Source organism: Ornithodoros turicata, chromosome 8, assembly GCF_037126465.1.
Source record: "Ornithodoros turicata isolate Travis chromosome 8, ASM3712646v1, whole genome shotgun sequence".
Lineage (NCBI taxonomy): Eukaryota > Metazoa > Arthropoda > Arachnida > Ixodida > Argasidae > Ornithodoros > Ornithodoros turicata.
In genome coordinates this window covers 31,256,413-31,271,822 of record NC_088208.1, presented here as the reverse complement: position 1 = coordinate 31,271,822, position 15,410 = coordinate 31,256,413, and the positions used below count along the sequence as shown (strand labels likewise).

At 43.6% G+C, this 15,410-nt stretch overlaps 2 protein-coding genes across 4 annotated transcripts in view; one reads left to right on the top strand and one right to left on the bottom strand.

Moving 5' to 3' along the window:
• LOC135366977 (ecto-NOX disulfide-thiol exchanger 2-like) overlaps positions 1-8,817 on the top strand; it is a 54,473-nt gene extending 45,656 nt beyond the window's left edge. Inside the window, exon 12 of the mRNA XM_064600012.1 lies at positions 8,193-8,817. Coding sequence (XP_064456082.1) covers positions 8,193-8,212 — 20 coding nt within the window. The 3' untranslated portion in view covers positions 8,213-8,817. The remainder of the gene's footprint in view (positions 1-8,192) is intronic.
• Positions 1-14,580, bottom strand: part of LOC135366980 (uncharacterized) — a 48,560-nt gene extending 33,980 nt beyond the window's left edge. For all 3 annotated transcript variants that reach the window (XM_064600018.1, XM_064600020.1, XM_064600019.1), the window contains exon 1: positions 14,021-14,580. In XM_064600018.1, the coding sequence (XP_064456088.1) occupies positions 14,021-14,425 (405 nt within the window). In that variant the 5' untranslated portion in view covers positions 14,426-14,580. The remainder of the gene's footprint in view (positions 1-14,020) is intronic.
• Between the last annotated feature and the right edge of the window lie 830 nt (positions 14,581-15,410).

The window sequence follows — 15,410 nt, the reverse complement described above, 5'->3', positions numbered from 1 at the left end:
ACGTTGAAGTTAGGGTAGCTAGCATATGGTGTCAATGGTGGCATCTCTGACCAGTAATCAGAAGGTGTGAGTTCGAATCCCATTGGTGGTGCCGTTTCTTCACATGCTCACATTCAATTAACGTAAACGCATAAACTTCCAATGCATCTGGTCCCACAAAAGGACTCAAATTTCTCTCTTTTTTTTTAACGCGTTAGCATTAGGAGTGTCAAACTGGAAAAAGCTGTATGTAAGTGTGCGTGTCTGTCCGTGTATGAGATGGTGAAGCCTCACCGAAGCTGAGGTATAAGTGGATATGTAAAGTGGGCAAGTGTAAATTGAGGTAAATCATTTGAAATTGAAATAGCCTAATTAATTAAGAGTAAGAAGTAAGAGTAATTAAAGGTAATCAACGTCAATTAAAGGGGAATTGAGAATGGTTAAATGAATTAAATGCAATTCAAGATTATCTCAGGTAACCCGCGGTTACCTCCGGTAATTAAAGAGTAATTACAGGTTAGTTAAGAGTAATTGAGGCTAATTAAAGGTTCTAAATGGACTTACATATAGTAATCGAAATTGTAGACCCGGAAGTCAAGTACAGACCGGAGGCAGACAACAGGAAGTCGGGTTAGACCGGAAGTGGATACCGGAAGTCAAGAATAGACCGGAAGTGGACAACCGGAAGTTGGGTTTAGACCGGAAGTGGACAGCCGGAAGTTGGGTTTAGACAGGAAGTGGATACCCGGAAGTCAGGTATGAACCGGAAAAGGCGCTTAATGCTAACGCATTTCTCTCGCATTTTCCGCTAAATCGCCATTGATTTTTTTATTTTTCTTAGCGTGCACTTTCTCTATAGATGTCTCAGGGTAAATGTAGGCGTTATCCCTCGTTCCTCACATGCGACCCCCCATTTCGAGAGATTTTACTTATATATTTGCGGTGTGTGATGATGCTCGCTATTTAAAAATAATAACTAAAAAACAGCCCCGGGTCTGAGTACAGGGGAAAACGGCGACAAGACACAAACGACCAAAATCAGCAAAGCATTTAATTTAGCCAACAGTCGAGAAAAACACACACGGCGGTGCGTGGGAAATTAAGCGTTTCGCTCGTAGCAGTCGTTTGTGTCTTGTCCCGCTTTTTCCCTGATGCGCCCATACGCGGGTCTTCTTCGGTGTGGACTGTGGAGTTCCTCCATTAGCTCCCCCGCATTTATGCCCTACTATATCATCGACGATACTGCACCACGTGCGTGAGTGGATCAAACAACTTAAGATAGCGCACAATCCTAAATCCGGACCTGGTCCTATATAGAAAACACGGACAACGCAATTTTGGTGCGTATACTATATAGTCCAGCGAAGGAAGACTTGAGCCTGAGTCACGAGCAAAGTCGCACTCAACCGACAACAACCGAGCAGACAATAACTCTCACTTTGGACTCCTATGCGTAGCAGTACGCAAGTGGAACACAGTGACGACCGGGACCCCGGCCACCAGAACATCCCCGCCCCGAAGAGTAGGAACTACCCGGTCGATATCCGGTAGCGCCCTCCTCGGAACCGAACGATTCGGGGAGACGCAGCTCGCACGATGAAGCGCTCAGTCCACGATGAGAACCGTTAACGCCCGCGCGGGCGCCGGCTGCTGACTGGTCTCTCCGCTTGAGCCAACGCAACGGAAGGTCTTCGTGGGCGAACGCGGGCCGGCATAGTACAGCTGCTGGAATTTTGAATGCGGAACCAGCCGGCGGGTGATTTGAATACGCCGGCAGCCTAATGACGGTGCGAAAAGTTGGGATTTTTCGGATACCGAGCCGATTAACTGCATATGCGATTCGCATTCCGAATCGAAGCGATGTCTCGAATGTATTCGAATAGCTAAAAATAAAAAAATAAAATAAAAGACGCAGGAACAGGGGGCATAACACAAAGTGAGCACTGCTTCATGCAGTGATCCTTCTCAACGCATGATGCTTGTATGCTGTGTAACCCTGTATAATATGCTGCATGTGTGTTCGGTTCGGTCTTGTGTCTACTACTATACGCTTCGTATACTTCCTTTATCGGTTTTGAAGTTACTATTCAAACCGCGTGCAGTCCCAATGCTTTCAGACAAGAAATACAAGCCTGGAGCTTATAACTGCTATATGTATATGCCGCTGTGTTGTCCAAATTATTCGTTCTTAAAAATGTTTTCGTCCTCGAAAATCATCGCCGCTCCAACGCAAAAGATTAGAACTGCTCCGCAGGTTCGCAGTATATAGACTTCACCGTAAGAAGCAAAACTGCGATTGAGGTAGACCTTTGTGTTCAAGACTGAATGGAAAAACGCCATATGCGCTGGTGCGCAATACTATGCATTTCCGGGCTTTTAAATCGATTTTGCGACCGAAAGATCCGACTTATAAAAAGACTGGCTCTTTAGTGGCGACCAAATAGCGCTATACGTGCTGCATTCCGTCGTTGTGGGCATTCAATGCACATGTAAGAAAAACGTGAGTAATTTTGGTCTTTCAAAGACCAGATGCAGTGTCACAACCATTAGCCTCTTTTGGGACTACATAAATGAATGCAAGTTTATGCGGAGTTTAGGAATTATTTGCATTAGGGAGTAATGTGCATGGATTAGGGAGTAAATTTCAGGCTGAGGGGACGAAAATGAGGAGTAACTGCAATCTAGAGGCAACAAAGGAAAGAACTCGGAACTTGAAAAGGTAGAGAGAAGAGCTATTAGATTTGTTTTTTCGGAAGATATGATTCACGTACGCAATTACTACAGGATGCAAACATTACTCCACTATCTATGCGAGCTCAAACGCTGAGCTTAAAAATGCCTTGGCATACTCAACGGAAAGCTCAACACATCCATGCAGGTACTCGACTCAGGCATAGTAACCATTTACGTAAACCATTTTGCACTAATAATGTTTTTTTTTTAAGCTCCTCCTCCCCCACGCACAATTTCGAGCTGGAACTCCCTTCCACAAGCTATAGTTGAATGTGTCACACTGTCAGACTTTCTCAATAAGTTGCGTGAGCGATTGCCAGACCTGAACAGTGTGCCCTAAACTGTGGCCACAGTTTAGGTGGTAACTACCTAAACTGTGGTAGCAGGTGCCAAAGTTTAGGGCACAGTAATTAATGAGAAGTAATTAATTACAAGTAATTCAATTACAGTAGTTAAGTGAATAATTAGTTCCAGAATTATATTCGACTAGACGTAATTGTAACTGTAACTGAATAATGTTTGCAAGTAACGCATTTTGAATTACTTTCGGAACTGCTTTGGACCCTGTCTGGGAAGGCCAAATGTTTAAGGTTTGAATCATTTCCACAGCGATCTTCCTTGTGTGCTCGTCACCATGAAGTACAACGTCGTGGAATGTCTGTTTTCGGTTGATGGTCTTGTTCTCACAAGGAGACGTGGCAACCTTATGGACAATAACTTTTAAAATACGTTACTCCTGAAAGCAAATAGGCATTACAAGGTGCACTCTGATCAGCAACTTTGTTCAACATACCCGAAGAAAGAAAGCCTTTTGACTGTGATGTTCAGTGTTCCTTTCAAATGGCAAGGGAATTGCCCAAATATAAGGCTTCGCTTACTTATCTACCACAAGCACAACTAGCAAGCATCCTAGTCACCTGTAGTCATCTTCCAGCCCATATACAAGAAATTTATACATCAACACAAACACACACCTAAAGAAATGGTGATGAGATGGAGCTGATGCCGCGCGGCCAGCAGGCTCAAACATCAAAGTTGCACGTTGCGGAGAACTTTGTGAATGTAATTCAGGGTAACGCAATTACTTTTTAAAGTAATTGTAATCGTAATTGAATTACAATAGAAAATCAGTAATTGTAACTGTAGTTTAATTACGTTTGTGAACCTGTAATTGTAATCGTAATTCAATTACTTTGGGAAAGTAATTTTTACAGGTCTGGCAATTGCAACAGGCTCTAATCTAGTGTCAGTTCATTCAGCTACGTTTATTGTTGCGCTTGATCACTCCCACTATAGCACCTGCCGGTGCGAGCAGTATTGCTAAATAAGTAAATAAATCGATGAGGGAATCTAGGAGCTGTAATTGCTCTCCAATTTATTCTTTCCCCTCCCCCCTCCCTTTAGAGTGTATCTCTTAAGAGCTTGGACCAATTTGCGCTAACGCACTCGAATTTCCTGATGAAAACATTATAATACAGGGTGCTTCACGTAAGACTGACCAGAATTTTTATAAAAACCCTATGAGAGGAGCATATAGATGCTGTTTTTGCAGTTGAGTTCTACGGCCATGCGGACATCCTCTCGAAGAAAGTGTGCAACTACGAGATGACTAATTACCTAAAATTCATTCATTAGCTTTTTAATTAGGGGATTTCGGGCAAAAGCGAGATAGCAGATTCAGAGACTATCCTCGTTGAACACCATCCCACGTGTAAAGAATCTTGAAAAGCGCACGTGCGTTAAAATATCCAGCTCCGAATTTTGATATGCAAATGAGCCGAAACCGAAACCGGAGACCGGGAACGCGGGAAGTACAGCGCTTATGTCACGTGAGAGGGCCACGTGATTTGGAGCGGTGAAGATAATTGGAGTAGGTGCCGCTCAGCTGGCCAGATAAACCTCCGTCGGCGTGGGTGGTTCGCTTCTCAGGCGCGATTTTTCGGTTTCGGCTCATTTGCATACAAGAATTCGGGGATGGATATTTTAGCGCACGTGCGTGTTTCAGGATTTTTTTAAACGTGGAATGGTGTTCAACGAGGATAGTCTCTGAGTCTGCTATCCCGCTTTTGCCCGAAATTTTTTAATTAAAAATTTAATTAATGAATTTCAGGTAACTAGACATCTGGTAGTTACATACTCTCTTCCAGAGGATATCCGCCCTTGCCGTAGAACTCAACTGCAAAAACAACATCTATGCTGCTCCCATAGCTTTTTAATAAAAATTGTGGTCAGTCTTTCGTGACGCACCCTCTCTCTCTATATATATATATATAAAGAAACATGACTTTTAGTCAGCCGAACTATATTGTTGTGGCATCTTGAATAACTGATCAACACGACATACTACGAGTGCCACGCGTCGTTCCATCGAAGCGAAATCTCCGTTGGGAGCTCTCACACTGCATGGGAGTTCGTTTCTTAGTAACCGCATCTACTCTTTGGCTTTGACTCTCGCTTCGACATACTTTTCCTTCTTGACCCTTATCGAAATAAACGATTTGAAAATGTCCTCTGTGGACGCGTATGTATATGTATAAGAAGAAGGGGAAGCCGTCGCGCTTTCCCTGTGGCTGGTAATCCTGCTCAAAAGCTGTGATACACGAGACGCAATCCCGCAAACCGGATATAATTCTTCGTGCATAGGGTTCGGTAGATTAGTTGGTAATGTTACGTGGTAACCCCAAGGTCCCAGGTTCGACTCCGGATGGGGACGCCAGCAACGGCATAGCACAGAAGGTGTCTATATGGACACATGTTTCTTCGCGAGTGATTTTAAGTTCTCTTTGCCGTGCACTGAAACGGGGGAGAGAAAGAGAGAGAGAGAGAGTAAATTGACGAGCAATTACAGCTTCTAGTCTCCTAGCTCGTATTTACTCCCAGTTTTGGTCCCCTGGATTCATCTTTAAAAGTCTAGACTCTAAAGTCTAAAAGAGTAAAAAGTCCGCCTTCTAGCTTTTAGTCCTGACTTTTGTCCGTTTCTTGGCGCTTTTAATGATGAATCCAGTCGGTTACCAACATAACCAAGGTACAGTTATAACTTACTATGTTTTAAGTCCCCTGACCGTGAAATTTCGTCCTTAGCGCTCGGGTAAAAAAAAAATTCCCTAAAATTCGTATAAACTTCCGCGCATTTAGTCCCGAAAGGGTGTAATGGTTGCGACAGTGTATCTAATCTCCCAAAGTATTTTTATTATTATTATTATTATTATTATTATTAAAAGTGTTCCTTTTTTCCTTCTTAGAGTGTGTGCTTCACAAAAATACGGACCGATCATTGATCCTTCAGGATCATATACTTGCGTCGCGTGGTAAAGCTACAAATTATCATTATCATTGTTCAGATACGTGATGTGCAACGAAAAGCTACCAACCACTCGGAGACAACAGAAGCAGTGTGACCCAGGAAAACTAGTTCAGCGCTTGCAGGTCAGGAAATGGTCAAAAGAGATGGGCTTTGGTGAAGCATATATTATTCTTGCCTAGACATAGTATAAGCGAACGAGAACATGGACATAAGAGGAAGAGGCAAGAAGATGAAGTAGATTCCTGTTTCTCCTGAAACTGCAGGTTGGGACAGCACATCAATGAAAATTGTTTCTCTTTATGAAAAGTATATGGGCAAAAAGTATTTGAATGAGTTATCACATATATGAGTTATCACATGCGGCAGATATATATTAAAAACTAAATGATAAGGAAACACTCACAATGAACACCGTGTCTTTGTAGCACCCTTCGGTCACTTCCCATTCCCCTGAGATCAAGCAATCAATCAACCAATCCATTCTTTTTGATCAGATTCAATCATCTCCACCCTATAGACTGCATTTATACTATTTCTACATTGCATTCACTTGCAGAATGCAATCGAACATCAACTCCCAATGAACCATCATTGCCGATAAACTGTTTGAAGCCGAACTAACACCCCTCGAGCCACGTTGAGAGGATGCCTACTCGAACTGCGGAGCACGGACTTTTCTCTGGCCACTCTGCTCGGCCCAGTACGAGATCACACACAGCGGTCTGTGACCAAAGCAGCTCTGACTTTCTTGAGAGATTCAGGTCTGATGAACAGCCTGTGAACTCAGTCGTGAAATCTCATTCTTCTTCTGTGATTCATCTCATCATTCCTTCACCGTTTGTTAGTCATCTTTTTTTTTGTCGTCTTTGTCATTAATCTACCTCATCCTTCTTTGATCACCTGTTAGTTTTTCGTAATTTCCAAATTCTTTTTCTTTATTTCTTATTTCTTAATTTTCTTCCTTTAATTCTTTCTTATTCCTTCCTATTTCTTTCTTTCTTTAATTCTTATCTTTTCTTTTTATTTATTTCTTATTATTTCTTATTTCTGGAATATCAAGCCGACGTCCCGTTTGGCTGACCTTTCCCCGTTTTTTTTCCTTTTCGTCTAATAAATATACCCCCCCCCCCGAACTAAAGTATATGCGACACGCTGGTCGGTCGAAAAATTTCTACGTGAAACGAATTTCGAAATTATTAATAGTTATTATAAAAACTGCTCAGTCTTTGCACCGGTATCGTGTGAGGCATTGCTCTTGAAATGTTTCGATAGAGATTCCATCATCCAAATTCGGAAGAAAAGGTCACGGATCTCATTAGGAGACAGTTGATATGTGATCGGGTGGGTGTCATATAGCAATCTCGAGTAATCGCATGGCGACCAAAGAAAGGTCATGTGGCGGTGTGTATTTCGCAACGGCAAAGAAACAATGACAGGTACCATAGTGAACGGCATCCTTTAGAGAAATTAAACGGGAGTTTTGTTTTTTGTTTGTTTTTTTGTTAATAAGCTCTTGGTATCGCAACATATAGTTGCTCAGCGCGCTTTGCCCTTTCAATAGATGTTTGTTGTGGACTGCGTACGCTCAAGGGAAAAACAAAGAAGAAGAGAGAGGAGAAAAAAGCGAGAGAGAGTAATTTTAGTTAATTTAGAGACTGTTTCCATTGCTGGGGAGTAACTTTTCGGCCAGAGGACTAACATACGGAGTAATTGCAAGCTGAAATTACTTCCCAATTAACTTCTTTGTTTCTTGCTGTGTATAAACCTGTAGCTTCAGTTTATTTTTTTTTCTTTCTTCTTAGAATCTAGCATTTTTGTCTGGCACTAGCACTAAAGTTCTTGGAGAATGGCACAAAAGGAGAGACAGGTCCACGACGGCAAAAACACTCGAAATATAAAAACATTGAAGCTTTCTACATTTATTTGGTACAAGCCTTCTCGTGCTTCGTCGGGTACAAGAGGGGCACTTGTACGTGGCGTAGCACGGCCCCGACACGAAAAAGCTTGTACCAAATAAATGAAGAAATCTTCGGTGCTCTTAGATTTCGACTACAAAAATCCGTACAAACGTTAAAAAAAAGTAAGAAAACGCATTCCTGTAAAGCGTGCTTTGCCTGCAATGCCCACTCGCTTTGCGGAAGAGTCTACCAGACGCACTCCATCTTTTCTGTTCCAGCGTCCCGGGCAGTCCTTTAGCCATCACTGACCTCCTGCTTCGTTTTGGCCACAAATAACCTGCAGACAAACCGAGCTCATCGTTCAACAATGACGAGTTGCCGCGATGCTGGGTCTACTTCTTCATCTGCCGCACATTCCGGGAGACAGAAGCATTGTCTGCAATTCGTCCTTTCATGCTGCCTCGTTTTGTTTGTCGTGTGGCAGGACAAAGGCGCTGATAGGATATTAAGTATCGTTCTAATAATGTTGGCCATTTAACGTATTTACGTTTCTGCTGTTACTGCAATTTACTGCACCGTGAACACTATAGCGGTTACGACGCATTTGTTTGTTAGCTTGAGTTACGAACCTGTTGCTGAAGAGACAAGCATTCCATGCTTTTAGAAGCATGCATTTTAAGAAAACGAACGGCAAATTGGGGATTACTTACAGCTTCAACGCCCCCCCCCCCCCTCCCACGAGACTGCAATTATTTCCCATTTACTCTTCTGACTCTGAAATTTACTCCCCAGCACTGCAAATAGTCCCTAAGCTTAGCAGGAACTTCAGTGTATTTAGTCCTAAAAGGGACTAATGGTTGTGTCAATGCGTGTAGTCCTCAAAAGGAGTAAAATATCTCCCCTTTTTGTTCTCTTGGAGTGTAGCTGTGCATACCCGGAAAACGAAACAGAAAAGATATAGACGCATTATCTGATACAACGCATTATCCACTGGCCTTGTCCCATCCTTCGTCATGTATGTGTATTGGGGGTCACTTTAAAAAAAAAACATAATGGAATCGCATTTAGAACACCAACCGCCAGCTCTAGTTCTAGCAGAGTTCCACTATGGTTGCTTTTTATTTTGTCTTTCCGCAGCAGCATGGTAGCAGAAGGACTAATATTTTTGCTTATCTAACGTGACTGTATCTAATGTACCCTGAAATCCAATGAGATTACAAACAAGGAAAATGTCCTGCTAATCAAATTTAATGCCGGCAATCTCCGCTGCACGCGAACAAATAAAGAGTGTTCAGCAGGACCGCGAAACAGCATGTCATACTGAGACACATCAAAAAACGTACCGAAGTAAAAAAAAAAAAAAAAATAACGCAATTGACCAATAACGTTATACTTATTATTTCTAATTCATTTATATTGATTTTATTTGTTATACATTACTACTAACGTTACTCACAGCGCTCCCTTGCTTGCCCTGCGGAGCAACCGATGATGAACATCAGCTGTTACGACATCAACATGTTACGAGACTTTCGTGTGAAAAAACAAACAAGCAAACAAAAAAAAAACATTCTATCACGTCACTAATCAATGGATATTCGCGCGACCCTGAGTGTACACGAGTACGGGTGCCCTGTTTTCACTAAGGGAAACCAACGTGCAGCGTTGCAGGAACCCTCTAAAGATCCCACTTATGAGTGACGGTGTTTAACCCTGTGGTCCAATACCCAAGTACTAAGGGGTAAACTGGGGCAACTCCAAACAACAGTGCTAACGTTTCCAACAGTTCTAAATAACAATTTCAAAATCGCAGATTTCAGCCGGCGTCCTGGCCGAGCGGTGAATTTTCGGGTTCCAAATTTCTGTGAAGATCGTACGAGAAGCCCCGTGATTTTGATTGGAAATAGTGCGTTGTGGCTATATGCTTCCGAATTCGTGAAGTAAAAATCATCACCACATCCCCAATCATCAACATAAAATCAAGTTGTTGTTGCTTAGCACAATTAAGACGTGACATGAATGCAAATTACCGTGTGTAGTGTGTGTACAAAAACCTTGATGGTTACCCATTTTTATGTCATGCAGCCCTTTTAAACATTGCACGCATTGTTACAATATCTCCCGACATGGTAGATTGTGCTCTTCGAGTTTTAACTACGCTATTTCCTTTTCAATTTTTAATGCAACGTTTTGTTCAATCACAATAGTCTGTTCTTAAAAGCTACATAGAGCTCTACGAATAATCTACCAAATGATATATCTATGTCAACGGCTATTCGTGCAGAAGTTAGAATACGACACTTTACGTTACTACTAATTCTACGCACGGCGCATACATCACGATAAAAATTATGACTGGTTGTAAACGAACCACGCTTGAGGTCGAAAATATCCTCCACCGTCTTTTGAATGGCTGCCTTTCCATGAACGGGATGTGTTTACAGAAGCTTTTGAGCGCTCGCTCCTTCCACGGAGACCACACATGTTGGATACAGTTTCCGCGCTATAGACTCAGGCATATCCGCGGTTGTAAATTAAACACGACGTAACCAGCCCGCTCATATCGATATTTACTGTCTGCTTCTGTCGAGAACTGTCTACGTAGTAGACGATATCAAGTTGCCGGTGATGAGTAGATCAAAGAGTGATATTAAACGGTAGGAGCAACTTATTTATTTACACATGGTAACAAGACTTTCGTGCACTAGACTGCACTTCTTCAGGTAACCTGAAGAAGTGCAATTTCGTGCACGAAAGTCTCGTTACCATGTGTAAATAAATAAGTTGCTCCTACCGTTTAATATCACTAGTTGATCATGGTATAAAATGCCCTAAAGGCAAGGAGTGACACGCACAGCGTTCAACCGCGCTCACTCTCCATATCAGTCCGCGTACACTCGAGACGTCCTTTATCGTATGCTAAAGCACACATGCTAAGTAAGGTGTTAAGATTAATCGACTAAATATACCATACACTCTCGCTATAGAAAGCTCTATTGTCGCGGTATCCAAATAAGCCAAATATGAAGTTAAGCTAATTTCAAAGCTTGACGTGAAACGTGAAAGCTTCCTTCACACTTGGAGGCCAGATACCTAAAACATATACGAGGAATTTGACGACATCAGCTAAGGAGAAATCCATGAGAGAAAACTCCCTTCAACGCAGCCGCCAAAATCTATTCGAGGGCCTCACTTTTCGTTCGTTTAATCGACGAGAGACGCGCGCATATAACGAATAGCGGCTCTGTTACAACGATATTCGGTTACAACATCCTGCGAGACGGGACAATTGGTGTACGGTTGGTGACACAATTGGTGACGGGACGTGTAGTGGTTTCGTTATATCAGCTACTCACTCGTCTGTAGAATGTGTAGAAAGTTAATAAGAACCAGTAGTAGCATAGTGACAAAAAAAGAAGAAGAAGAATAAGAACAAGAAAGCGCCGCACAGTCCTTTCCCATTTGCCTCCTGGCTTTACTCGTATTTTAAGGTGAGTTTACGAGTTGAGCAATATGTATTCACAGCGTCGTAGCCGTTTATATACATATATACCGTATATCTAGATATTTCTTTCTTTCTTGGCATAAAAAGATAGAGCCGGTTTATTTCTGCACGAAAAAGAGCTCGCTGCCTAGAAGCGCTCCAGATGACTGTACGGAGAAGACACGGCAGCGATCTTGGCATGAGCTACGAGTTTACGGGGTAATTTACAAAACGGAAACACAAATAAACAGCGACCCATAAAAGCGGCCATGTGTGTTCTTGAGCTTGAACTGCTAGACGATGGAGCCACTAACCACGTGGCTCAAAACTGTGGCAGCCACAAACGTCGGTAAAAGAATACGGGTTACAATTTTGGCCCCGAAAAAGGAGGGCGCGAAGGAACAGCCTGAGCAGAAACTTTCTACATAATCGCCAGATGTCGAGCACTTGATCGTGAACTGTGATCTGGATTGTAATGAAAGAGAAAGCGCTATATCGTTCGGATATCGTTCACTTGTACATCGGTTATGTATCACCTTCAAACACTGCTTTTCTTCCTGGAATTTCTAATGGGCACTGGTCACCTTTATACGTCCTTATATTGTCCTCGTATTGTGACTTATATACAACTTTGTGCACTGACATGATCAGGCCATGAAAACTTCACGTCATACCAAAGATATGGATGATGACAGCATCAGTGTTCACCCATCACCTCATTATTCCACATCTTATACTAACCAATGTGCGCTGGAGCCACAAATCAAGTAACAAATTTCCACATTCATCATCATTTCATGTATTTGTTGTCGTCGTTATAACCGCTAAGCATGAATATATATGTACCAGTCCTCTGGTGACACTTTTACGCTGCTGAACACGATGGTAAATTGATGTTACGAGACTAGAACACAGAAGAAAGGACAACACAGCCATGGAAATTGACACCCTTGAAATGACGCACCCTTGGAAGTCACCGGGGAGGCGTGTTAGCTTAGCTTAGTGTAGGTGTACAATGGACACCATCAACAATCATTCTTATACGCGTATTATCTATTGAATTGTGTTTTGTGTGTGTGGCTACATAGCTCAATGAAAAGCTCTAAAGAAAGTGTTAGCTTAGATCAATTGGTAGAGCTCTGGACCGGCTATCCAGAAGATGTGGGTTCGAGTCCTACAGCCGGCTAACCTTTCCAGTGACTTCCTTCTTTCTTTTACGCTGCTGTTCTCGAAATGTACGGCGGAGGGCGTAGATGATGTTTTGCACAAGATTAGAACCAAACGAAACGGGTCTTTCTCATCTGTGTTATCTCATGTCATCACCACTTTTTCGTCATTTGTTGTTGTTGTCATCTGTGTTAATTTGGTATTTCCTCTCACGGATGTTTGTCCGAGTTTCGACTGAGTGATGTCAGAGAGTGTCAAATTTATCTATTGGGTGAAAAAAGAAAAAATCAATTGATCATGCTCTGACGGAAATTGCAAAAGAAAGCGAAGAACACACTTTATGTCCGTCTGCTTGTTCTCAAAGTAATGTGCGGTCACCAATTACTGCTTCGTTTATCTCGTTATGTTCGAGAAACACTATAGAACATATACTGGACACTTTTTCGTTATTTGAACATGCTGTATCCAGTCCACTGTACATGAGACCATACATGGAACACGGAACGTGCTAGTGTTATTTCGCTAGCATACTGATCATCCCGTATACCGTAGGGATATACTCGTATTCCTACAACTCTTCAAGGGCGAGTCATATGTTATACACTTGTGGTTACCGTAAGTCCGGTACACAAGGCAGACGTATTTTTGCCTACAGCCAAGATTAACGAAAGCATCGCAATAACAACCTTACATAAATATTTTTTTTTTCGCGCAACGTTCTTGGGGCCGAAGTATCACGGAGTCGATCATTTCGACCCCTAGAAACAGCGCCCCACGTTCGATTTCCGAACGTCATACCAGTGGAGAGATGACAATAATATGAATAAGTGCAATCATAGACGGAACGTCGCATCGAAATTGTTAGGCCGAATTTCATGCGTCGCAGTTAATTTCGCAATGGAGTCACATTCCGCTACACGAGGTTGGTGAAGCGTACACCGGGGCGTGCGGTTTAGCTTTACCGTAAAAAAAAATATGTTCGTCGACCAATCTTCTTTTGTGCGAACTACGAAAGATGTGACGAGAAAGCGTTCTATGAACGGAGCACTCGTAAAGGGAGACGGCGTTTCGGGCAACCACCGCTAATACGAATGAAAGTGTCGGACGGCCACGTATATGCGAATGTTAAATAATGACGGACCCACGAATACCATTTGTATCCCGCGTTCACACGTACGTATATTATACATGTATCACGTGTTTGCGACGACCCCTCCGAGAGGTTCCATGTGAGGTTCTGTGAAGGAGGGAATCGGTTTGCAAATGTGAGAGGGGGAATACGCTTTCACAACCTGCCTGATACGTGTAGGAAAACAATAGGCGTTGTACAGCAGCAGTATTCGGTGGTCCGACCCTAGGAAGCGGGTCAGAGGTCACACACTGTGGGCGCGAGAGGGTCAACGAAAAAGGGGGAGGGGGTCGGCTCAAGATGGCGACTGCTGGCATCCTACTCACAGCGCAAGAATGGCAGTTCCACTTGGCGGCGTATCCTCCAAGACAGTCGTATCTGCTCAGGAGAGCATGGAACTCGCAGCTGAGCTGGCAAGCGATGGCGTCCCTTTGGAGTACGCTATGGAGCCTTGTGCCGCAGTCCTCACCACCACCAATAGCGAGCACCCTCTGGAGGGGCAAGTGGCTGCAAAAGGGCAAGTGGCCCTGCAAGTCACTGCACTGCGTCGAAGCCAGGACGTGGGCGCACGAGGCGTTGCAGCGGGCCGAGACCCTGTAGTTGAGGAAGTGCGGAGGCATGTCGGGCTGCGTCGTCTGGCAGGCGACGGAGAGGGCGGCGGCGGCTGTACACAGGAGCCGCCCGAGGAGCTCTTCCCATGATGGCGTCCCATGCCTAGGCGCCAATGGCATAGTTCATGGGATTAGGAACTGTTGTGGACTCTGTTGGGTCAACCGATGGGCGCCCCAGCCGCGGGACGCAGGGCTCCCGCATGACCGCGGCTCAGCGACGACCTCGCAGGGCTCCGCAGGCCGCCATCTTGGCAAGCCTCCCTACCTCCTCCTCTGCGCGCCGCCTCACGGAACGACCCCTAGTAAGAGGCCGGGATGTGACGTTCGTGGCTACGTCACGTCCGCTCTCTCTCAGGCGCTCGAGGTGGCGCAAGATGAGGCGGATGTGACGCGCGGGAGGACATCCCACGTTAGAGGCCTTCCAATTCAACCACTCTTAACAGACCCTTCGGAAAAGTTTCCCAGTTTCGTGCTGGAGATATCACGTGGAGTTATTCTCAGTCCGGACTAGAAAAAAGATCGGGAAAATAAATGCCGTACTAAACGGCAGGAACGGCACGAAAATAAAAGGCGCTGTACCGGTCGGGAACCTATCTGCGCGCTTTGAGCGACTGTTACATATCAGATGACGCGTTCTAATAGATAAAGCTACGTATATGTTAGGTTTAATCAACAAGTATCATCAATTATATGTGCCCGACGTTCGTTGTATCTTACACTACACAGCATACACATCTCCTATTACCGGATAGCGTCTTCATTGGTGCGCTCGCGCGTCTTTTTCTTCTTACTTACAAGAACAACATATAGTTGAGCCTGTAAAGCACACTTCACCGCACAATGATGTATTATGTGGGGTAAGCCGCCTTCACACAGCAGTTGTCCCCAACTAGAATGGGGCCAGACGAGGAATAAAATTGATCTTATGATTACATCTCTCAATAATGCTTTTGGGTATTAAAACTGATACTATTAACCGATTAAAGCTCCAGAAAAGTCAGATAACTCCACGAAATTTATAGGCAAGGGCCGTATGTAGTTTTACTTTACTGCAAACTTTTGTGATGAAAATGTAAAAATTGTTGAGAGCATCCACAAGCCTTTC